The following is a 24689-nucleotide window of genomic DNA, read 5'->3' on the forward strand; positions in this document are numbered from 1 at the left end:
GGAATGCTGTTAGTTCCCCGTCTTCGAGAGCCATACGAATTTGATTGTATCCAGAAGAGCCGTCCATGAATGACAATGCCTCGTGGCCAGTGGTTGTGTCCACCATGATTTCGATGATTGGCAAGGGGAAGTCGTCCTTCGGACAAGCATCGTTGAGGTCCCGGAAGTCTACGCAAACACGTATTTGTCCAAATTTCTTAAGGACAATGACGATGTTGGAGATCCACTTGGGGTATTGCACCTCTCGAATGAATCCTGCTTCGATTAGCTTGTCAATCTCTGCCTCAATTTGTGGAATGAGCTCGGATCGATAGCGCCTTTGAGTTTGCTTTATTGGTCGTGTTCCAGGCTTGACTGCAAGATGATGCACAACGATGACAGGGTCAAGGCCGAGCATTTCTTTGTAAGTCCAGGCAAAGACGTCTTTGTACTATGATAGCAGTTGGTAGTACTCCTCTATCTCGTCTGCTCTTAGCAGTGCACTTACAAAGATAGGTTTTTGCGCCACTTTTGTGCCCAAGTTGAGCTCCTTGAGATCGTCAACCGTGGCTTGCCCCCCATCCTCAAGTTGTGGTGGTGCAGCAGTGACATCTTCTTCAGGGGTCTTGTCTTCTTTGCCTTCTTGGATCGTGATGTGGAAGACATCTTGGACTTTCTCTTTAGTGTCGTCCTCTTGGGTTTGTTGGTATGCAGATTGTCCAGTATGGATGATGGTGCGCCTTCTTACTATCAGTGGTCCATTTGCGTCAACCTCCAAGATTGGTTGACGCTTCATCCTTGAAGGAATTGAGCTTCGAATATCGCCTTTTTCTGCTAGCCTGTCAAGCTTTTCTTCCTTTGACGTTGTTTCCCTATTTCCAGAAAACTTCATGTTGTCTTTAAGTCTTTCCAAAGCTGACTGACGAGGAGGAGAGCTAGCCGTGTTGCTTTGCTTATTAAGTTTTGACAACCTTTCAAAAATAGAGCTTCGGGATGTTGGCCTGTTAAGCATCTTGAAGACGGAGGTTCGGTTTTGACCACCAATGTGATCAAGGGCTGACGTTCTGGGTCTTGAACGTTTCATCCTATCGAAGATTGGCGTTTGAGGGGCGGATTTAGGCTCATCTCGATCTTGTTCAATGCTCACACTAATGTGTTGAGTGCTAGCATTTTTCGCTTTGCTTGAAATCTTCACGGGTGCATTTGGTGCGAAGCCAAGTCCAGCTTTGTTGTTGTTAATTCCGTAACCATGCTTCTTCAACTTCTTTTGAGTCTCAGTGAGGTCATGTTCTTTATTGTTGACGGTGTTTGAAACCTTTTTTCCAGGATTCGAAGAAGAAGCGAAGTCGTACCCAGCTTTTGACATGAGTTTGTAGGCGTTTGGATCAAAACCTTCTTCGATCCTCTTGGTTGGGAGAAAGCTTGGTTCCACCCCTTTTGTAGAGCTTTTACGAAGCCTTGTGGTAATCTTGCAACCTTAGCGTTGCTTAGCTGTGTCAGAGGTAACACTGCATTCGTTTTAAGCAACTTTACATTATCCATGTACCGTTGTGCATCGGCTTTGCTTGCTTCGGTTTCAAATGGGGATTGACCATTCTTTCTTCTTGACATCGGGATGTATTGGAAAATGGGTGTGTTTAGTACATTTGAAGGCGTCCTACTCCCTTTGGTTGTTGCAGGTTTAGCAAGCTCATCATCGTTCTTGCTTGAAGACGACATGGCTTCTTCTTCTTGCTTCTTGGTCATGGCTTGCCACTCCAGCTTTTTAGGTGTTGCTTTACCCGTGGATTTGATCTCTTTTGGAAGAGCTTCGAGCGCCATGTTTTCATCCATGTAGAACTTGGCATCTGCGAAATGTGATTCGGCTTCAGTGAATGGTTTGGTGTTGCCATAGATCACCTTCAGTCCTTCTCGATAGAATTTCAAGCATTGGTGAAGGGTGGACAGTACTACTCCATTTGCATGGATCCAAGGTTTTCCTAAGAGCAAACCGTAGGAAGTTCTTGCATCAATCACGTGGAATATCGTGCTTGACTTGAGCTCACCAATAGTCATTTCCACTCGGATCATGCCCATCGCTTTTTGTCCTCCTTGATTAAAACCTTGGATTAGTAGACGACTTAAGGACAGTTCATCCGCCATGATGCCGATTGTAGTCATTGTTGACTTTGGCATGATGTTTATGGCTGATCCACCATCCACAAGCATGCGGTTGAGTTTGTGCTCCCTTACGTACCCATAGACGAAGAAATGACGGTTGTGAGGCTTGGATCCTAGCAGCAAGTCTTCGTCGGTGAAATGGATTGTGTCCTCGATGGCACAGCATGTGGCATATTCATGTGGCCGAAGCTTGAAGCCTTCGTTCTTGCTTTCTTGCACTTCGTGGTTATTGGGACTTTCCAAGACCGCTGCTAATGCTATTCGCATCTTCTTTGGTAATCGTAACGCTTCCTCAATGCTAAAGTGTGTTGGCAGACCTTCTTCGAACGTGAGAATTTTTTCTCCCTCAGTGGTGATATATTTGCCTTTTGAAGGTTCTTCTATTTCTACTTTGACCATGTGGCATGCAGCGATAGTGCACTGTTGGAAGAAGTCATTCGGGAAGTACTCATGCAATGAGACAGGAATGCGTGGCTCTTGCTCCATAGGTTCCCCAGCATACATTGGCTTATCAACTTTTACGTTTCTTTTGGGCTTCCTACTGTTGCGGCGACGGTGCTTTCTCACATGTTCCACCTTTTGTCTTATGGCTTGTGGTTTTGGTTTCATTGTTTTTTTGTAGGTCACCAATGTCCATCCTTCTTCATCATCGGCATGTGCATCTTATTCGTTTGCCCCCGGTGATGGTTGCGCAGAAGGTATCGTGTAACTTGAGCATTGATAGGAATGGTCAGGTGCTGCTTGGAGAGGCACGGGATCGAAAGATCCAAATGCAATTGTAGTAGTATGTGTCGCGGCCGTGTCTTCGAGGTTCGAGCTCGATTCGCCCTTGTTGTGCTAGCTTCATGATGAGCTCTTTAAGGACGAAGCATTTACCCACAGAATGGCTCACGATTCGATGGTACTTGCAGTATTTAGGATCGTTTATGCAATTCATTTCTTCAGGCCGCATGCATTTGGGTAGCTCGATTACCTTCTTTTCTAGCAAGTCGTCTAACATTGCATCCATGTCTGAGTCAGGAAAAGGGTATACCTTCTGCTCCAATTCCCTCAAGGTGCTTTTGTACCTTTCTTGGGTGCGAGGGGGCTCACTTTTCTTTATCTCCTTTGCTTTGGTTTTGGATGAGATCTTGATAAGCGCGGAGGCGGTCTTGACGGGCGCAGTGCTGACGGTGAACGCTTCCTTGGGGGATTTCTTCCCAGTCTTGTCTACATTTGGGGAAAACACCTTATCCTTCTTGAAGTCGGTGATTGGCTCTTTCTTCCCGTGATGGGCAATACTTAGCTCCATGTCGTGGGCACGGGTGGCTAACTCTTCAAATGTCCGTGGTTTGATGCCTTGAAGGATATAGTGTAACCCCCATTGCATGCCTTGGACGCACATCTCAATCGAAGAGATCTCCGAGAGCCTGTCCTTGCAGTCGAGGCTCAGATTGCGCCATCGGTTGATGTAGTCCACGACTGGCTCAACCCTCCATTGTTTTGTGCTTGTCAGCTCTAGCATGCTCACGGTGCGACGGGTGCTGTAGAAGCGGTTGAGGAATTCCCTTTCCAACTGTTCCCAGTTGTTGATGGATTCGGGCTCCAGGTCTGTGTACCACTCAAAGGCGTTTCCTTTTAACGAGCGCATAAACTGCTTTGCGAGGTAATCTCCTTCCGTCCCTGCATTGTTGCAGGTTTCGACGAAATGTGCAACATGTTGCTTCGGGTTTCCTTTTCCATCAAACTGCATAAACTTTGGTGGTTGATAACCCCTTGGCATCTTTAGGGCATCAATCTTCTTGGAGTAAGGCTTTGAGTAGAACGATGAGGTATGTGAGCTCCCTTCGTACTGCGCCTTGATGGTGTTAGCGATCATCTCTTGCAGCTGTTAGATAGAAAGAGATCCCATAAGTGCCGCTGCTTGGCCTGGCTCCGGCTTCACATCGCTTTTCTCCACCGGTGTCTCTTCATCCTCGTCGTTTTCCTTCTTTACTGAATCATCCCCTTGCCCGATTTTCACGTCGGGCTTTACGTCTAGTTGGTTGACTAGTGCAGCGATTTACTGGTCATTTTCTTCCACAATCCGTGTTAGCCTTGCGATCGCTTCATTCATATGAGCCAGCTATTCATCGATTGAAGTCGCTTCAGTAGTCATGACTTACATGGCTGAGTTACCGCTTAAGTCGGCATCAGAAAGCATGCAACCAGAGTACTTCATTGGGCTTTCCTTCCTTGGCGCCCTTAGCGAGGCCAGGGTGATCACGGGTTCGTGCCTCAGGTGCTCTTGTTCCTTCGGCGGAGTTGATGCATGGGTGGAAGAGGCGGCAGAAAGAGCTCTTGCCTTGCTTCGAGTTGTGATGCCCAAAATGACACCGCCTGCGGTGATGACGCTCTTGTTCCTTGCATTGGCTGCGAGAACAACTTGAGCCTTCTTTGATGCCATTTGTGCTTTTTGCGGATTCAAAGATAGAGATGAGAGGTAGAGATGGTCCCACTGGGCGTGCCAAATTTGAAAACACGGAAATTCCTGCGATGAACGAGACAAGAAACACGTGTACAAAATAATATTTGTATTGATGATTTAGGGGTTACAATCTCTTCTACAAATTTAGCCTCTGATTCTATCTTTGCAATGGGTGGATTTGATGTTGTTGGTCCAAAGGGCCGTCGGGGCTTGATCTTGGGATAAACAGTTGTGCAGATTTGTTGACGTCGTGGATCCAAAGGGCCGTCGGGGCTTGATCTAGGGATGAACGAATGATGAACGATTGACACTTTTTTCAAGGGCCGTCGGGGCTTGATCTTGAATCAGCGGAAGTTCTTCAAGGGCCGTTGGGGCTTGATTTTGAATGAGGATTTGACGAAGAACGAAGAGAGCTCTCTTGATCCTTCAGGATTTGCTTAGGAGCTTTTGAGTTTCAAAGCTTCAAAGTTGTGGTATGAGGTGAATTGGTTATGAATTGGTGTCCCAAAATGAATGCCTTGGCCTCCTATTTATAGAATTCCAAAACTTGATTTTTTGGATTTAAATAATTAGATGAAATAAATCATTTCTGCCAGGTGTTGACACGTGTCCTGTTTGATGACTTTTCCGATTTATTTTGATTTTTCGTTTAGTCACATGCTATGTGTAAAATTTATGTGACACATAAACATTGAAATTTTAATTATTGATCAACATTTATTTTACCGAAATTTCGATGTCTACAGCATGACGCCCAGAGAAGAGCGCGTGAGCAGTCTAGGTCAAGTTCCACTGGCAGGCTCCGTCCAGAAAGACGGCGTGCAGCATAATGTGAACTTCATGCATCGAAACCATGGTACAGACAAGCAGGACTAGCTGAAGAGCAATATAGACCAGCGGGTCAACACCTGGTGTAGCTGGAGGCTCCGCTACCCAACCAAGTACAAATCCAGGATACCGACGATCCCTCAGTAAAGACGTGGCCAACTTGAGCAGGTCACCATTCACAGATGAGATCGAGCAAATAGAACCATCGCGGAAGTTCAACCCGCCACATTTCATCTTGTTTAGGAGAGATGAAGATTTGGACAGACATTTGATGCACTATCGAAGTGCCATGACCCTCTACGCCAATAATGATGCTCTTATGTGCAAGATATTTGCCACAACGCTACAGGTGAAACGCAAGACTAGCTCTACACTTTGCCGCCACGTTCAATCCAGAACTTCGATGAACTTTCCTTGATTTTCACTAAGGAGTATTCATCCTACCATTCGATCAAGAAAAGATCTAACACCTTTTCAGCATGAAAAAAAACCCGAATGAGTCACTCCGTACTTTTGTCAAAAGATTCAAAGCAGAAAAGGCGAAAATCGTCTGATGCGATGATAGCATCACATGCTCAACTTTCCGAAAATGACTCCCAGCAGATCACCTGCTTTTTGGAGAATTGATTATAGGCGAGAACCTATCCCTAGCAAACTCTTATACTTTGGTAGAAAAGCATTCCCTCTGGGATGAGGAAAAGCACTATCAGAAGTCGCCTGAGCAACTATGCAGAGCTGCGAAACCGACTCAGAAGAAGGCGAGCAATAAACCGCTCAATATCAAAAACAAGCCAGAAGACAAGCGCAGGAATCGGTTGCCAATAAAATAAGGCACGGCGCCCAAGTCGTACACTAGGTTCTCAGTCCCGATTAACCAAATCCTTCGCGACCTCAAGGACAAGCCATGGTTCAAGCCGCCGTCGCCTATAAAGGACGACACCTCAAAGATGGACTAGACTAAGTCTTGTGCATTCCACAGGGGTCCTGGGCACACAACCAATGATTGCACCACATGGAGGAGGTACCCGAGCAACTCGTGAAGGAAGGCAAGTGCGACTAGTATATCGACAGACCGGCTGCCCTGCCAAGGTGAGAAGCAAATGCCGATGTCGAACCCCCAACCAAGACAATCTGAATCAACAAAATCTTTGCTGAATCAGAGCATCTGGAGGCTACCAATAACTCCAAGAAGAGGAAGATCTAGCAGGTAAGATCGGTCAATCAGGTTCAAGCCATATATGCTGTACCTGGACCAATCGTCGGCTTTACTGAGCAAAATGCTGAAGGAGTAGACTTTCCCCACGACGACGCCTTGGTGATTTCTGTACAACTGGCCCACGCTATCGTTGACATAGTCATGGTGGATAACAACAACTCAGTCAACCTTTTACAACTGTCAGTCATCCAGAAGATAGGCCTGGAAAGTACGATCCAACGCAAAGCAGAGGTCTTAATCGGATTCAACGGACTTACTTCATCTACTATTGGCACTATTACACTCAATGTAACCAGCTCGTCAATTGTCTCATAGCAGACCTTCATGATTGTCAGCGACCTATCTCCTCATAACGAGATATTGGGCTGACCTTGACTAGTGAAGATTGGAGCTGTGACCTCGGCCAAGTATCAGAAAATCTGATTTCACATCCAGGATGAGCAGTCAGAGAAATTAAAGGTGACCAGGCCATGTCCAAGCGATGCGTTGTACAAGTTTTCAAGAAGTCGAAGAAGAAATCTTTCACCTCAGCAGTAGCAGTTGAAGTGCAGAAAGACGACTCTACCACCGCGAAATAGCAATTACAACATACAGGTCAAGAAGATGGCTTTAAGGTCGATAATGCCCTGGAAGATGAATCAAGATGGAAACCCAAAGAGGACGCCGAAAACATCATTCTTAACCCCCACCAACCGAAAAATACAGCTAGAATCGGCTCATGTCTGAGCCCAACAGAGAAGGAAGAACTCACGGCTTTCCTTAAGGGAAATTGTGACGTCTTTGCATGGTCACCCTCTGACATGCCCAGCATTGATCTAGCGATAGCTTGTCACAAGCTGCATGTCGACCCCGCTGCCAAACCTGTGATCCAAAAAATGTGACATTTCATACCCAAACGAGTAGCGATCATTGAGGCAGAAATCAACAAACTACTGAAGGCCAAATTCATTGAGGAAGTGGCACATTCAGCATGGCTGGCTAACGTCGTGCTAGTAATGAAAAAAGAGGAGGGCAAATAGAGAGTATGTGTGGATTACACCAACCTCAACAAGGCATGGCCTAAAGACAATGACCTGGTTCCCCAAATCGACCTTCTCATTAACTCAACATCCATAAACCAGCTACTCAGCTTCTTGGACGCATATTCAAGCTACAATTAGATTGTATGCATAAGCCTGACAAAGAAAAAATTGCATTCGTGATTGAGTGAGGCACATACTGCTACAAGGTCATGCCTTTTGGCCTTAAGAACGCAGGAGCAACCTACCAGCGGTTCGTAAACTTGACGTTCAAGAAGCAAATCAGGGTCACCATGGAAGTCAACGTCGAAAACATCATGGTGAAAGGTAAGCAGTGGTGAGACCACATTCGCAACTTGGTAGAAACTTTTGCCATTCTTCGAGAGTACAACATAAAACTCAACCCAGCCAAGTGCACATTTGGCGTCTTTTCAGGCCGATTCTCAGTGTACCTTGTAACCCAATGAGGAATCGAGGCTCATCCAAGGCAGATCAAAGCGACCTTGGACATGAAATCGCCCTCAACTCTGAAGAAGATCCAAAGTCTGACCGGATGAGCAACCACACTCAATCGCTTCCTTTTGCGATCTATCGACCGATGCAAGCCAATCAAAAAGGCGCAAAAGGATCAATGGGATGATGAGTGCGAAAAAGCATTTCAGGACCTGAAACAACACCTGACATCACTTCCACTACTATCCAAATTGGAAGAAGCGGAGAACCTATACATCTATTTGGCGATATCAGAAGTAGCAGTAAGCTATGTCCTCATATGAAAAGAACTGGGGGCCCAACTGCCTGTATTCTACACATCCAAAGCTCTCATCGATGCGGAAACCAGATACCTGAAGATCGAAAATCTAATTTTGGCGCTAGTTGTTATAGCTCGGAAGCTCAAACCCTACTTTCAAGGGCCTCCAGTCATTGTCATGACCCAATACCCACTGCGATCAATTTTGCATAGACCGGATGCTTTTCAGTGAGTAATGAAGTGATTGTTGGAACTTGGTCAATACAGCCTAGCACACCAGCCCTGCACGACAATAAAAGTCGAGACACTGACAGACTTCATAGCAGAATTCACCCCAAGCCTGAATGATGCAGCAACACAGCCCGGAAGAGCCTCGAAGGTAGCCAAGCACGCCATAGCCGTACCTGCCCCACCTGATGGAAAATTTTGGTGTTTGCAAGTCGATGGATCATCCAACCATCAAGGATCGGGAGCAGGCCTAATTCTCATTAGCCCAGACGACTCAATACTTAAGCTGGCAATCACTCTGAACTTCAAAGCGTCAAACAACAAAGCAGAGTAAGAAGCCCTACTAGGTCTCTGATTGGCAAAAGACCTAGCGGTGAAGAAGCTCGTAATCTATTCTGATTCTCAGTTGACCATCAACCAAGCTTCAGGGGAGTACGCAGCAAAACATCTAAGGATGGCCCGATACCTCGAAAAGGTACAAGAACAACTAACGACGTTCCAAGCATACACACTCACTTGAGTTCCACAAGCAGAAAATGCCCATGCAGACGTACTGGCAATCCTAGGTTTTGGGCTTAGAATGAATAGCACATGCATGGAGCAAGGTGGATGGACGAAATTGAAGACTAAAAAGGCTAGGAATGTGTTAAAGAGAAAGAAGAATTAATGTAAAAAGGACAAAGAGCTCAGTCACAAAGGGGTGTCACTCCACCATTCACCTTTCCATCATTGTCGTGCACCACCATTGCATTCCCTTTGGATTCCTATGCCGTGCATCATCATCCATGTTCCCTCCATTAACTCATTTGTTGCATCATTCCATCTCCCTTTCCTTTCTCTACCATGTGCACAATCATTCATGTTCCCTAGCTGCAACACCACTCCATTTTACCCTCATCCTTTGCATCATCACTTCACTTTCACCTTTGAATCATTTCAAACACCACTCATTGCACTCAATTGCTACACTATTCCTTGTTCCCTCCATCATTTCCGATTTCATGCATCATTGCATTGAATCATTGCACTCAATTGCTACACCATTCCTTGTTCCCTCCATCATTTCAGATTTCATGCATCATTGCACTCAATTGCTATACCACTCCATGTTCATCTCCATTGCCATGCACTTCCTCTATAAAAGGAAGTGTGTGTAACATAAATTTAGTTCATACTTTGTTAGATCATTCATTCCCATTTCAACACAACCTTCATCCAAACACATCCATTCATCTTCACATCCATTCCGCCATACAAACAAACCTTCAAACACTCACCAACACCTTGTGCCATAGCAAAGGAAGGGAAGGAAAGTGCTTGGACGTGCTTGCTGTCCAACTTGGATCGTTGGAGCGTTTAGGTGTTTTCTTTCTTTTCTTTCTAATGTTTAAATTTATTTCCTTTCATTTTGTTGTAAATATGAGTGGCTAAACCCCTCTTGGCTATGGGTGATTTCAAAGCCATGATTATGTGTGCAATATAATTTGATAAATTCTAGTTATGAACTCTTGAATCATGAATGCAATTGGCTTAACTATTTGATTGATAACTTATTTGTATTTGTTAATTAAGGGTCGACACTTAATTAGCATGCATAAATCCGTTGCTAGAATATAAAGAAGTTTCACATAATCATTACAAACTTATATTCAAATGTACTGAAGGTCGCTTATAAACGATCGCGTTAAGTTCAATTCCTAGCATAAGCGACATGATGTCATAGTTGCAAGTGCTTTGTCAATGCTTATGATTTTCATTAAACGTAATGATCTTCGATTGTATCTCTATTATGATGGCATGTAGGGAACTTTTGAAGAATGTTTTAGATTGTCGAATGATGTCATCCAATCCAATAAAACAAGGAAAATCTGAGAGTTAACTAGTGATGTCACGGTTAATTTAGAGCATTGTCGTTCATAATTCAATGAAATAGTAACTAGAAATCGAATTATTTGCATACATGTCATGTGTGGAGAAAAAGCCTCTAGCTATCCCATCCTTCATCTTATATCTCAAATTTGTTTTACAATCTGTCTAGTTTTTCATATTTGTTTGTTTGTTTCAACTTCATCCAAATCAAAACCCCCCATTTAGTTTCTTGTTTCAAAGTGTTTCAAATATATTTTAGTTTGTGTTTTTAAGTTTTTTTATTCAAGTAAAAGTCAATTTTCGTCCAGAGTCATTCCTAGTGTCTAGTTTAAGTTTATTTAGTTGTTTTAAGCTGTTTTGAGTATTTTAAGTTTGCTTTAAGTTTTGTTGTAGTGCCAAGCATCAGCATTGTACTGCTGAACCTAGAGTAGAACGAAAAGAAGATGGCCACCAACTTGGAATTGGCAGAGGAAAAGCTAGAGAAGGTTATCACCCGCATCGCGGCCTATCAACAACATCTCATCTCCAACTACAACAAAAAGACAAAAATCCGGCAGTTCTAGCCAGGTGACCTAGTCCTCAGGAAAACCTTTATCATCGCCCGACGAGAATGCTCCAAAAAAATGGCACCCATCTGGGAAAGTCCGTACAAAATCAGCCGAGTAGGCGGAAAGGGAAGCTACACCCTCACCATTATGAACGACAAAGAAATCGACAAGTAGTGGAATGCCTACAACCTGAGAAAGTACTACGTGTGACCTCCCACCATCCCTTTGACCATGTTTAAGACAAAAATTTCAAAGACTCAAGCAGCTCGAAGGACTGAGACCTCACATGTCAAGGATGATTAATTGTTATGACATTATTGCCTATGAGCAAAGTTAATAAAAGCTTCTATTTTCAATGAAAATTGAAGGAATAATTCGCAAGCCTGGGCCAAATGTATAAACAAACTGATTACCTCCTGCGATAAGCAGAAAACACCCTCTGTCGGACGGACATGGTCCAAGACACCCTCTGCCCGGCAAACATGATGCAAGACACCCGCTGCCCTGCAAACATGGTGAAAAACACCATATGCCCGGCAGACATGGTACAAGACACCTGCTGCCCAACAGACATGGTGCAAGACATCTGTTGCCTTGCAGACATGGTGAAAAACACCTTCTGCCCTACAGACATGGTGCAAGACACCCGCTGCCCTGCAGACATGGTGAAAGACACCATCTGCCCGGTAGAGATGGCGCAAGACACCCGCTACCTTGCAGACATGGTGAAAACACCATATGCCCAGCAGACATGGTGTGAGAACGCCTTCTGCCCTGCAGACATGGCATAAGATGTCCTCTGCCCTATAGACATGGCATAACGACCCCCATGATAAGTAGAAAACGCCCTCTGCACATTCAAACATGGGGAATCCAGAATATCCAGATGTGGATAGGTAGTACGACTGCTTAGTTTCCCTTAATGTCAGCGACCACCTGAGCCGGATAACTCCCAGAATTGCCCAAACTAGTCCTTCCACGGGAATGGACTTAACCAACTGAAGGATTCAATTCCGCGAAACCCGGGTCTATAACCGGAAGAGACAGTTAAGTGCAGGACAACTGCCCATAAAAGATCTCGTGTGAACAAGATGATCCGTCCTCGATGTGCAGATCTTCATAAAGTGGTTTGATTTTAAAGTGTTGCAATACTAGTCAAGCAACCTGAGGGATCAAAGTTGAGACTCGGAAAGATATGGCCTCTGCGACTTCGCCTGCACCTCACACCAAAGAATTCCTATGAGAGCCAAGGATGAAGCCTGAAGTGGTCACGCGAGTTGTCTACTTCTGTAAGTAAGACGCCTGGCCGACGACCCTACGGCTATAAGTCCAAGGTAGCCCATAAGCTAGAACTTACGTCTGCCTTGACTACGCGGACTCACCAGCTCACTTGTAAGCAGCGCTTCTGGCCAATGGTCTATGGTTTAATTTTTTTTGGGACAAAGTCGAGTGTCATGACTATAGTAGTTTTGGAACCTCTTCTACTTCCTACAAGAAGTAAGAGTCCGGCCGAAGGCTCTATAAGTAAAAAATCTCGCAACATGCCCCAGGAGGGCCAAGGCTCAAGAAGCCACTAAAGTCGAGTATCACGACTATAGTAGCTGCGCGGACCTCCTCTGCTTCTTAGAGAAGTCGGACCTTTGCTTCCTACAAGAGCACGAGTCCGGCTGACGGCTCTATAAGTCAAAAATCTCTCAACATGCCTCGGGAGGGCCAAGGCTCAAGAAACCACTAAGGTCCAGTGCCACGACTATAATAGTTGGGCGAACCTCCTCTGCTTCCTACGAGAAGCACGAGTCCGGCCGACGACTCTATAAGTCAAAAATCTCGCAACATGCCCTGGGATGGCCAAGGCTCAAGAAGCCATTAAAGTTAAGTGTCACGACTATAGTAGCTACGCGGACCTCCTCTACTTCCTATGAGAAGCACGAGTCCGACCGATGGCTCTATAAGTCAAAAATATCGCAACAAGCCCCATGAGGGCCAAGGCTCAAGAAGCCATTAAAGTCGAGTGCCATGACTACAGTAGCCGCGCGGACTTCATCTGCTTCCTACGAGAAACATGAGCTTGGCTAACAATTCTATAAGTTAAAAATCTCGCGTTTTTTCCTCTTGCAGGTAAAACTTATGAAGCTACCTAAAGCCTAAAGTAACCACGTGAGTCAACTGCTCCATCGGAGTAGCCAACTCAACTGGCCATCCTATGGCAAAGTTTTGCAAGACGCTTCAAGCAGGTAAGGCTCATGAAGCCTTAAAGCCAAAACTAAAACCTAAGTGACGACATGAGATCAACTGCTTCGTTGAAGCATCTCACCCAGCTGCCCGTCCTACAGTAAAGTTTTGCAAAAGATATGGCGAAATAGAAGCATGAAGCAAAAACAAGGAAAGTTGTTTATTAAATTTATAGCATATTGATAAACCGGATCGAAGGCCAACAAAGTTCAAGCAAAGCAGAACAAAAAGGAAAAGAAGAAAAACTCTTAAGTCCAAGCAAAAAGACTACTCCTTAGTAACTTATGCAACCACTGGTTCCTCGACTGTCGTGCCTTCAGCAGTCGTGCCATTCCAAGCAGCTAAAGCTTCCATCAGCTCATCCTCAACCACCTCTGCCTGGACTGCCTAACCTTCAGCTGCTCCACTAAAGGCAGCCTCAAATGAGAAATCAAGCAGATTTACTGGAGATATGGAAAAGGTCTCAAAGTCCTTCTTGGAAAATTCATAATCCGACAACCTACCTTGAAGATGGTCTACATAGCCAAGCTTGTAGAAATTGGCCTAACAAGAAGCAAGCGCCACTTCGTGACCAGCTTAGCGCATGCATCAACGTCCTCAAGCAGGTCAGCTTTCAGCAGCGCACAAACCTCAGGAAATTCTCCAGCCTCAGACTCGGTGGATCTCTCATAACTGCCCGTGCGAGTAGATTTCCCCTTCTCAGTAGACGAGTCATTCACAACAGAATGAGGAGTGGGCCCAAGCACTACTTTAGAAGCATAATCCACATTCCCGCTCTTTATAGCGACGAGCCTCTCAAAAGCTGATTCAGACTTAGCTCATGATGGATGCTTCGATACAAACCCAAACACCAGAGGCACCACCGAACCCTTTTGCTGGGCAAGTCTCTGAGCAATAAATGTAGTCGCCTTCGGAGCAGGAGGTTTCATAGGCTTAGGGTCGACGGTCTACCTCACCACTTTGGGAGAAGTTAGATCAATGATAAGCTTCTTGACAGCAGACGAGCTCCCACGAGTAACATAATAAGTCATTGGCTTCTCTCGGCTGAAGGCTCACAAGTAGGTGAGGAACATCTTTTCTTTCCACCCTCATTGGTAGCCGGCTTTACAGCAGTGATCGGGCGAGCCAACGCCTCATCCTTTATCCGCTTTATCTCTTCCTTCGGAGGCATACCACATTTCTCCCCACGAAGAGGGCTGAGCAGCTAGCGCCACTCACGGTACTCAGCAAGAATGCCCAAGGCGACGTGCATTTTCTTCATATCTGCCGAAGTCCTTGGAGTTGAGCCAAACTCCGAATCTACGCAAAGTAAGAAAAACGATCAATAAATTGAAGTCATGTAGTAGCTCAACAAAAATTCAAGCAGGACAATGATGAAGCAGTTCACTTACCACTAATAAAGGTAGTCGGGACACACAACTTAGGAAAAGAGTCAAACTCTCACTCTCCGCTCACCTCCAAGATGTCTCTCGCCCAGCCATGATCACCTTTGCTAGAAGCATTGAACAACCTATGGCGAGACCTTAGCTGCCCCACACCCTCCTTATGGCCAATCTCAAAGAAATACCAAAACTCATTTATGGTCAAGCCAAGGTCAAAGAACCTGCTTAAGTTCGAAAATCCCACCATCCCATGAACTGCATTTAGAGAGCACTGAGCAGACGCGCATTTCATGGAGTAGATCACCTCCTGGAAAAGACGCGGCATGGGAAAAGTGAATTCCAACACAAAGTAATGGAATTTGATGGCTCTTTTCTTAGCAAAGGCATTCTCTCCACATGGTTCATGGCCACTATCATCTCTCACTCGTTTGACGCGAACCCCAGACGGAATCGCATGCTTGTACGCCTCAAGAAAATCCCTAAACAGCTCATCAAAATTGATCTTCACATGCGCAGCCTTGAAGTAACCCACCTTGCCAAAAGAACCACCTTGACGGTACAAAGGTGGAGGATATTCGTTATTTTTGCGATCAGAGGAAGACATCTCAAAGTCTCTGCAAAAAAAAAAAAGGACGAAGGAAATATTTATAAAGCACCTTGCAAACAAAAAATAAAAAATAAAAAATAAAAAAGATGTGTGCATATATATATGGCCCAACAGAAGCCGCGCGAACGCAGCCCAGCAGAAATGGAGGCCCATGCCCCTTTCCTTTCTCCTCCTCCAAGCGCTAAGCACCCCAAAAGGCAAGCCCAGGCCTTATGGCCCAAGCCGCATGCATCAGCAAGAGGACCGGCCCGAGCCGGCCTCTCCAATCTTCAACGAGCCCAAGCTCAATGCACCAGCTAGAGAGATTCGGCCCATGCCGATCTCTCTCTCCCTCTCGTCAACCACCTGGCTTGCGCCAGCTCACCCTATGCTGCATCACTATGCTACCTTTTCATGTACAGCAACCCACGGCATCCATGTCGTGTGTCACTAACAACCAGGACACCCATTGAGCCAATTTTTCAAGCCTAAGGCTCCCAAAAATTCAAGAAGAAAAAATTCAAATTTTTCTTACCTTGGCGCGGCACGGAGAAGAAGAAGGACAACAAGAAACGACTTTTCGCAAGGGCAAGAAAAGAAGAACGCTAGGGGAGGGGGAAGAAAAAATATCCTCCGGCTTTTCTTTCTTGTTGGAATAATGATTGTTCTCCAAATTTATTTAATCCCCTGCTTAAGGCAAAATTAAATAGGTATTGGGGGCAATTATTTTCCTTTTTCTAGAAGAAATCTATCTCCCAATCAAGGAAGAATATCAAGTTAAAATTGGGAAACAACTCTACAAACCCAAGCAACTTGGGATTTCTACACCTACTGCCCTATCCATGCGTGCATCACAGTAGGTGTGGGGGCATTTGTGGAGCCAAAAATAATCCCAAAAATTCTAGTGGCGACACGTGGAATTTTATTCAAGAAGGACAAGATTGCCCTTAATAAATGAGCAGGCTTCTCAGATTCTTCCACGCGCAGCTCACATCCTTGGAGGACTCAGCAGCTGAACACAACTGCCCACAGCTTACCTACCCATGGCAAGGAATTAAAGATAAGGATTAATTACCCAAATCCTATCTTTAATACATTCCTAATTGAAGATTGACTTCAATCAAGTAAGTAATCCTAATTCAAACCAATTAAGGATTATTGCCCTATTATCACAAGTTATTATCTCCTATTAAATATCTTGGGAATATTTAGAGAATATTTTCTCCATTAAAACCCTAAATAGCCGACCCTAGCCCTATAAATACTTCATATTCTACCAATTTCTTAGAGCTTTGGACAACCCTAAAAAGCCTCAAAACACTTTACTCTCTCAAAGAAACTAACTTAGGCATCGGAGATCCGTTCACCTAACCCCCCCCCCCACCTCGTGGGCGCATGAGGCTTAAGTCTCTGATCAAAGGTGTTAATTATTTTGCAGGTGCATTTTCGTCAAGACTGAAGACGGCGGAAATTTGCATCCACACAACTCATCGAATTTATGTACACTAAAAAGAGGGGAGTAGATTAAGTTTCATAATGAGCTAGCAATAATGTGGTTCAAATTTGTATTTTGCAAGAATCGAACCTAAAAACCTCTCATTTACAAGTGAAGATAAATACTGATAAACTGTATATTATGTGGCCAACCAATCGAATTTTAATTTGGATGAATATATAATTCATTATTCAAATCTTGAACATGCCATTAGAAAGAACGAAATTGATATTATATGTGGCTCCCCAATGTCCAACTTAACTTAAGAAAGAATCGGATTTGGATCCTCTCTGAGGCAACTAGTCGGGATCCCCTTGACCAATGTTCGTGGACCGTTGGATTTTTAGCCAACGACTACAAATAGGAGGCCTTCTAAAAGTTTTAATAATTGTAGCCGTTGGATTTCCACAAACACTGATCAGGAGGATCCCGACCAGTTGCCTCGGAGAGAATCCAAATCTGAAAGAACCAACTCATGATGACGCTGCCAATTATGTAAGGCAAATAATCAAACCGAATTATTGGCCTCCCACACGAGGTTTGGTAATTGCTAATTGGTGTGGTCCTTGACGACAGATTTGGATTTCATCAGGATTCAAATTGTAGGAATCTTAAAGATCTTTACATTCTAATTAACTATTTCTCGTATATTATACGGTAAAAAATTATTTGAAATTTTTTATTTAAAATTAAACATAAATAGTATCTAACAAAAATTAATCGCACAATATATGATCCCCATAAAGAGAATGAGGAGAAAATCCCCATCCCTCGCAACCAATGCACCTATGAACAATCCAAACTACTAGTGTGAACAAATCACAAGAAGCCAGCCAGCCAAAAAGTCTTGATGTTTGAGTAAAAGTGGCTAACGCAACTCCAACCTGTCAAAGTAGCGTCGCCTCACACCTACACTGACACCTCTCATTTTCTTCTTTTTGGCCAGCTACTGTACAAATTTGTATTTAGCACAACTCAATAATTTTATTGATTTGTTAACGATATAGACAAGAGTTTTTTCTTGTACAATAAAGAATCCTCCAATCCGGGAATACAATAGTAACACAAACAAAATTAATTACAAATCAATTACATGAAAACTTCCAAACTGAGAATACACTTTCTAATACTCCTCTCAAGTTGAAGAGTGAATGTCAAGAACTCTTAATTTATGTAACATAACCGAGAATACACTTTTTAACACTCCACTTGTAATATTTTTTTGTGTCCTTTTTTACTCCGTTTCGTCAACTAAGTTGAAAGAAACATTAATTTCGTTGGCGAGGCATGGTCCCTTTAGAATTTTCAACTTGTTTTCACATTTAGGGCATCTGAGACAACAAAAATCACTCTGGCATGAAAATCAAAAAACAAAAACCCCCACCTAAATCACTACAAATTTTATTCCTGACAACTCTAAATGGCTTAGTTTCTTGATTTCAATATCCTTAACCTATTAATATTCATTATTGAAATGATCAAAGAGCTCATGCCACTTAAGTAAACTAACGTTTTTCTCAACTCAGTGGCAGACTGAGTAAAATGGGACACAAACGAAGAGCGCATGGATTAATGTGATACATAATGAAGTGTTAATTATGAGTAGGGCAAGAATTTGTGTAGAGTACAATTGACATGTCTAAAAAAAGCTAAAAATAAGTCCTTCAGTAGCCACGTAGTATTACTGTCAATAGGTATTCTTCTTACAGTTAAATAGGTCTTAGATTTGACTTTCATGTATGACGAGTTTGATATCAATTCATTGTAGCTGCTCATTACGTAGCTTAACATAAATTATTTCCCCTTAGTATAAATACATCATTGTATCTTAAAAAACATAAAACAAAGAAGGAATTACGCACAAATTACGCATCTGAAATTTTGGATCAGTACACTGTAACCTATTTAACCTTGTACCTCTTGCCTGCACACGATGTGGAAAGGCAAGTATAAGCAGACCCTGTTCTATTTCATTTTTTTTTTCACATCTGTACCGTCAATTCCTATGCTAGACAAATTTAAATTACTGCATGATCCTGTCTTCAAGAAGCAGTGCCTTTGGATTCCTGAATGTCCAATTCATGTTCGGCTACCAAGACACATGAATCTGCTTCTAGAGATGATGAGACTGAGCTCTTCTCCTTCGACGTCGATTCCTTGGGAGAATTGAGCATTTCAGTTGTGCATTGAACATCAGGTGCAATGCCAACCTGGTCTATGTCATGAAGCGCTGGCGATAAATATTTAGCCACCGTGACAAATAAAGCTGATCCATCATGTAGCACTGTGACACTCTGTAGGAAGGAGCATTTGGGAAACAAGCAACACCATAGCCACTAATTTGAGACTTGATCAAGATGTAGAATAGTAAAACAATGACAGGGTTTTTTACCATGATAAATTTAGAGTAAGTGTAGCAGTGGTCATTGTAGGTGAGATAACATATTACTTTTAGTTCACTGAATGAAAAAACAAGAGCTATGGTTCTTGCAGAGAAGAAAGGCATCGTAGCTCAGCTACCTAGGAAGTTTGTAACTTGGAAATGGAGCTAAATTTGTATTGTGCACCTTAGCTTGAATTGTTGATGTAATTAGCTACATTAAATTTTTCGTGCTTTAGAAGAACCGGCTACCTGGATTTTTCCTTTTCCGAAGGTTCTGTGCCCCACAAGAGTGGCTCGGCGATTGTCATGTAGTGCCCCTGCCAGAATCTCACTTGCACTCGCGCTGCCCTCATTAACCTGTTTCGAATAGTAGAAGATTCGGAAGCCATTGTGAATATGAAGATAAAGAAGAAACAACTATTCGTGTGACAAATTTTGACATTTTGCGCATATATCAATTTTCATGAGAGAGAACGTATTATTTGCAATTGTAAACAAAAAACTTAGTATCTAGCAAAATTGAGAAAACAAAGGGCTTTGGCATAATGTTACACAGACTGCACAGTTCTGAAGAAAAAAAAAAAAAAAGATGAACATGCTAATTTTTAGAAACTGCATACTTTTCGGATGAAAAGCTCATAAGAACATGTCAACAGGTGTTCATATGGCTTCCTACTAGAATGAAATTTACATATAAAGTTCAAAACTTACAAGCACAACAAGTGGATCATGTGTTATAGCATGCCCATTGACCATGTTGATGGGTAAAAGATTGCCTTCCCGATCAATTGTATTCACTAGAGTTTCATCCCCGTCTAGCCAAATTTGTGCAACATCAAGTCCAGCTTTTACCAGTCCCCCCTGAAGAATTTAGTTGGAAAAGAGAAACACACTGAGTAACCACCAAAAGGTTCGGAAAATGAGCTAGTAGAAAGCTTTTTTTAGGTAAATGAGGATGAAAAGGTTACCGGATTGTTCCGTAAATCCAGTATGTATGAGTGTACACCCTGACTCTTCATTTCATTAATAGCATTTTCCATATCAGCTGCAGCAGTCTGCCAAAATAGAATGAAGGGCTGTAAAAACATATAATATGTGATAAAAGCAACAATTGATAATCAATTATATGACCATGATTCCATGCGCGGAAGCAATTATTTTACTTCTTTAAAGGTGGATTTTTATTTTCTGCATTGCTAACAGAAAAGTGAAAGTAAGAATTACCTGAGAGAAGGCTAACAACTTCACATAACCCATTTTCGTTAAACGTCCATCTGGGGTTTTATGTGGGATGGTAGCAGTTGAAATCGGGGAAAGCTTAATGTACTCACGAGGTAGTTTCACCTTCAATCAGATGGGTCATTTTTCAGATTGGTTTACCAAAACCCATTGTTAATCAAGTACATGCGCTTGCTTGACACCGACACAAAGAAACCAAATGTATTACACAACGAAACCCAATACAATAGGTGGTCTATTACCTCTTTTATACTAGAATCTCCAGCGAAATCATTGCCCTGGGAAACAGAATGTGAAATTAGTTATCTAAAGCAATTTGCAATTGCTGGCCATACTCTACAGGATAAGTCAATACATCACAAATACTAATTTCTGCTACAACTTGAAAACAAAGAGAGCTGATTATTACTCTGTGAACTTTTACTGTAACTGTTGTTCCAACTCGACCTCTAAGTTTCTGTATGGCTACTTCAATGTCAATACCATCCACCTTCTCTCCTGAAGTCATAAGGACCGTATTTGAGATAATGAAATGTGAGCTAAAACGTAAACAGAAAAACAGTACAAAGTTGAAATTTTGGAATACATTCTCTTGATTAAGGAACATCCTGCATTGAAAAACTAGTTAAGTATTTTTAATTTTATAGTCCAAAGAAGAATTTGGTAAATTTGAAGGAGCAAAACAATTCAGTGGCGAGTTCCATATATCAGTTTTACTAATCAACAACGTGATTTCACTTGAGCAGGCTTGCTCCATAAAGAATTTAATATATTTTGATTATTTGAATCCGCAGATTGTATGCAATGCAAGGTACAATTCGACTACCAAATACGATATTTTCATTTCCAGCGTCACAAAATAAATATCAAATGTTTGGAAGTTTGATGTACCATTAATTTCAACCAACTCATCTCCCTGATGTAAACCAGCGCGAGCAGCTGGGCCACCCTCTACACAAGACAAAACAACCTGCAATGTCCAATAAAAATCATCTACCAGATGAACAGCTTAATAAGGGAATTGTAAAGTCAATACTATATAATAAACAACTACTAAGCTTCGAAAAATACATGATAAATTTTGAAATAGGTTTTTGCAAATTTTTTAGAACAATGTATAGTTTGTCAAACTATGAGTGAACTTGTAAACATCATTGATTCGTTAACTGTCTTAATCGCTTGACTAAACCATATATCCCAGGAACTGCATGTATCAGTTTTCCATATGTTTACTTGCTAAAAAATTTGAATTGAAAAGCATAATTTGGCCTCTTACTAACCAAATGGCCTGTTCTTGGTTCAGTATTTATGAAAAGGCCAACTCCTTGTAGATTTCCATTGCTTCCAATACGAAAACTTTCATATTCCTGTGAGTGAAAATCGTAATTAGCTGATAGCTATAACTATTTTTTATTCAAGTTAGACATATACAGTTAAACATTAGCTAATGTGATCATATCACGATTAAACTGAATTGTTCAAAGAATTCTGTATAGCAATTGCCAGCTTAACCAAAGTGAGAGTGAAATAGCAGAGAGATGGAATGCATCCACGTAAAAAAGCAGACCTTGGGACTGATGATCCGCGTAAAGGGGTCGCCAAGAGTAGATAGCATTCCACTGATTTTCATATATGCTGCATCAGCAGACTTAAGGGGAAACATTTCTGTCATCGTTTGCTGAAACTTTTGATCCCAGTCTACAGAAAAAGAATTCACATCTTCAACACTAGAAAACCCCAAAATGGGAGGAAAAAACAAGTTGAAGTTCCAAATACTATAGCAGTTTCATTTCTTGAAAATAACCGAAGTACTCAAAAATTAGAACTTGAACATTAGAATCAGTGGAGTATAAATAAACTTTAAGTTCAATTCAACCATTGGTGTGCATTGTGCGTTAATCCTCGGTTAGATAAAAGCAGGATAAAAGACAGCAATACCTTGATGATTAAATGTCGGGTCTACGAATGTTTCCCTAATCAAACCCCAAGTCTCCACAAGAGTTCTTTGTACTGAATTCAACTGACAAACAAAAACTTTATTGACTTAGTCGTTGGCATCAAATTTGTGATCCAAGTACAGTCAAAATATGACTTAAGAACAACCAACTGAGCAATAACTGTATTATGTTCTGTGGCAAAAAGTAGAAACACACAGTAACAAATTGATGAGTGAAAGAAATCTAACTAAATTAGGAAAACCTGGTTATCAATCAAATAAACATTAAGTAATGTAAAAAACCAATAATCTGATTTAACATGAAAACCTTGTGAAGATTTTTGAAACACAGGTTAGAAGCCCACCACTAACCACACTGATATCGTCCCCAATTTGAATCTTCCTACCTGGCAAGGGTGAGGTTTTTATCACAAAAGGCCTCGGTACCATTAAGAGTGATTCAGTACATAAGGAAATTTAATATGTCAATTGTCAGATGTCAGATTCTTGTATTCTTAGAAAAAAATATGTTTAATTGGTATTGAATAAAGAAGTCGTCTTTTTTTCTTGTCCATTTTTCTTAATCTGCATACTTAATTATTCATGAATTTGGTTTGCAGTTTTTTTACTCTTGTCTTTAGTTAAACATGCATATCATCTAGGTTATCTATACATACATAATTAAACTCACAAGTTGATTAGTACTGGTGAGTGGTCAGAAATAAGAGAACAAAATCAATCACCTCAGTAGTGCGTGACACCGGAAAAGCCAACGTCAGAGACTCCGCCATTGCCGGATAATCACAACAAACAACAGCATAATTTGCAGCAGCGGCAGCGGCAAATGCGAGCAACCCTTTTCCAATTGCCCTCACCAACTCCTGACTGGAAAACTTAGCTTCAGAGTTAGCATTGCCAACAGACACCCTCCATTTCTTGGTCACCTGGCGATCCGAGCACGAAAACCGAGGAGAACGCAGTGACAGCGAAATCGGTTTTGGGAATCTTGGTGAAATTGGTGGGAAAGTTGCTGGTTTGAGATCCAAGTTTCGGCAGAGAGGCTCCATTTTTTTTTTCTATTTTTTAGTTTTTGTTTTTTGAGGGACATATACAGAGGAAGAGGGCTGAATATTATTGACCGTTATATTTTGTTGGGATTCTGATGGGTCCATATGAATCTTTATTTTGCGTGGCTTGAGATAGATACAGCAGGGTTTGCTACACGTGTACATGGTAGGAGGACAAGGAGATTCGTGAAGTTATTTCCTTTCTTTCTGGTGAAAATGGAGTTCCTGGAATTTTCTCTTTGGCTGTTTCCATTCTCATTGTATTTATAGAATGACTTTTACACTCTGTTTGATTGGGGAAAATGAAGATATTTTATTTTTCAGAATGTATGAACCACTGTTTTAAAAATCCCCGTCTAGCGCCGCCTAGGCCCCGCCTAGGCGCTAGGCCCCAGCCCACCGCCCTGATTAATGCCTAGGCCCCAACCCACCGCCTAGACCACCTAGGCACCCGCCTAGCTCGCCTAGGCACCCGCCTAGACCCGCCTAGGTTTCAACTCACTTAGACAGAAAATACATAACTTTCATTTTGCATTTTGTTTTTTTCCAATAAATTGTAAGAGACTTGTTGCATACTTGAATGAACAAACATTGTATCCTTATTTCACATGTTTTCATTATGTTCCAATACTTCATGATATATATGCATTCTATTTTGTAGTTTACGATGAAATTATATATATTTCAAGTAGAAGCAGACACTTATTTACCTGAAATATGATAGATTTACTTAAATCCGCCTAGTCCGCCTAGGCGCCCGCCTAGGCCCTGCCTAGCCGCCTAGGCGCTAGGCCCCAGCCCGCCGCCCGACTAGCGCCTAGCGACTTTTAGAACCTTGGTATGAACAATGGAATTTAAATATAAAATTAATGTGTGTATAGAGTCATTAATATATAAAATTAGATTATAGTTAGGAAATGTACTAGTAATCGTGGTGGCGACGACAGTGATGATAGTTGACAATGGCGGCGAAGGTGATGATTGTGGGTGGGGTTGACGGCAACGACAGCGCCGACAACGTATGTGGCTATTATGTGGTTGCGGCAGCATTTGTGATGGCGATGATGATAGTGGGTGGAGGCGGCGGTGGTGGTTGGTGGTGGTAGTGGCGGCGGTGATGGTGGCGGTGGCAAAGGTATGTGGTAATGATGGTGACCACTCATGGTTGAGTTTTTTTTTATATTTTTGTTTTTAAATTCTCACTCATAGAAATTTTGAAAACTATTTACATAAAATTAAACTTGGGAAATTGAGTCCCAAAATGTTTTTTTTTCTTAAACAGAAAGTCTAAATTTCTATATTCATAAGTCCAAGCAAAAAATAAA

The 24689-nt window shown here is 42.3% G+C and overlaps 2 protein-coding genes across 3 annotated transcripts; both read right to left on the bottom strand.

Moving 5' to 3' along the window:
* Window positions 1-2869: 2869 nt before the first annotated feature.
* On the bottom strand, window positions 2870-3997 carry LOC139191133 (uncharacterized). Its single transcript, XM_070811688.1, has one exon. The coding sequence runs from the start codon at window positions 3995-3997 to the stop codon at window positions 2870-2872; it is 1128 nt and encodes a 375-aa protein (XP_070667789.1).
* Window positions 3998-18519: 14522 nt separating this feature from the next.
* Window positions 18520-23450, bottom strand: LOC103454383 (carboxyl-terminal-processing peptidase 3, chloroplastic-like). Of its 2 annotated transcripts, XM_008393980.4 has the most exons (12): window positions 23041-23450; window positions 22300-22381; window positions 21929-22059; window positions 21642-21728; window positions 21253-21331; window positions 20771-20859; window positions 20604-20639; window positions 20347-20466; window positions 20091-20177; window positions 19834-19983; window positions 19372-19479; window positions 18520-19033 (listed from the first exon to the last, which is right to left on the bottom strand). In XM_008393980.4, exons 1-12 carry the CDS (start codon window positions 23362-23364, stop codon window positions 18782-18784), a joined length of 1545 nt encoding a protein of 514 aa, XP_008392202.3. In that variant the 5' UTR covers window positions 23365-23450; the 3' UTR covers window positions 18520-18781. The 2 variants fall into 2 exon arrangements, with proteins under 2 accessions (XP_008392202.3, XP_070668375.1); XM_070812274.1 differs by lacking the exon at window positions 21642-21728.
* Window positions 23451-24689: the final 1239 nt, after the last annotated feature.

The sequence above is a fragment of the Malus domestica genome, chromosome 14 (assembly GCF_042453785.1).
Source record: "Malus domestica chromosome 14, GDT2T_hap1".
NCBI lineage: Eukaryota > Viridiplantae > Streptophyta > Magnoliopsida > Rosales > Rosaceae > Malus > Malus domestica.

Bases quoted from the DNA above. Each gene is read 5' to 3' on its own strand.
- LOC139191133 (XM_070811688.1), bottom strand. From the start codon at position 3,997: ATGATCGCTAACACCATCAAGGCGCAGTACGAAGGGAGCTCACATACC.
- LOC103454383 (XM_008393980.4), bottom strand. From the start codon at position 23,364: ATGGAGCCTCTCTGCCGAAACTTGGATCTCAAACCAGCAACTTTCCCA. The intron at 21,729-21,928 runs GTCTGCTTTTTT...TTTCACTCACAG, and splicing joins CGCGGATCATCAGTCCCAAG to GAATATGAAAGTTTTCGTAT. The intron at 19,034-19,371 runs GTAGCCGGTTCT...TCCTTCCTACAG, and splicing joins TCGGAAAAGGAAAAATCCAG to AGTGTCACAGTGCTACATGA.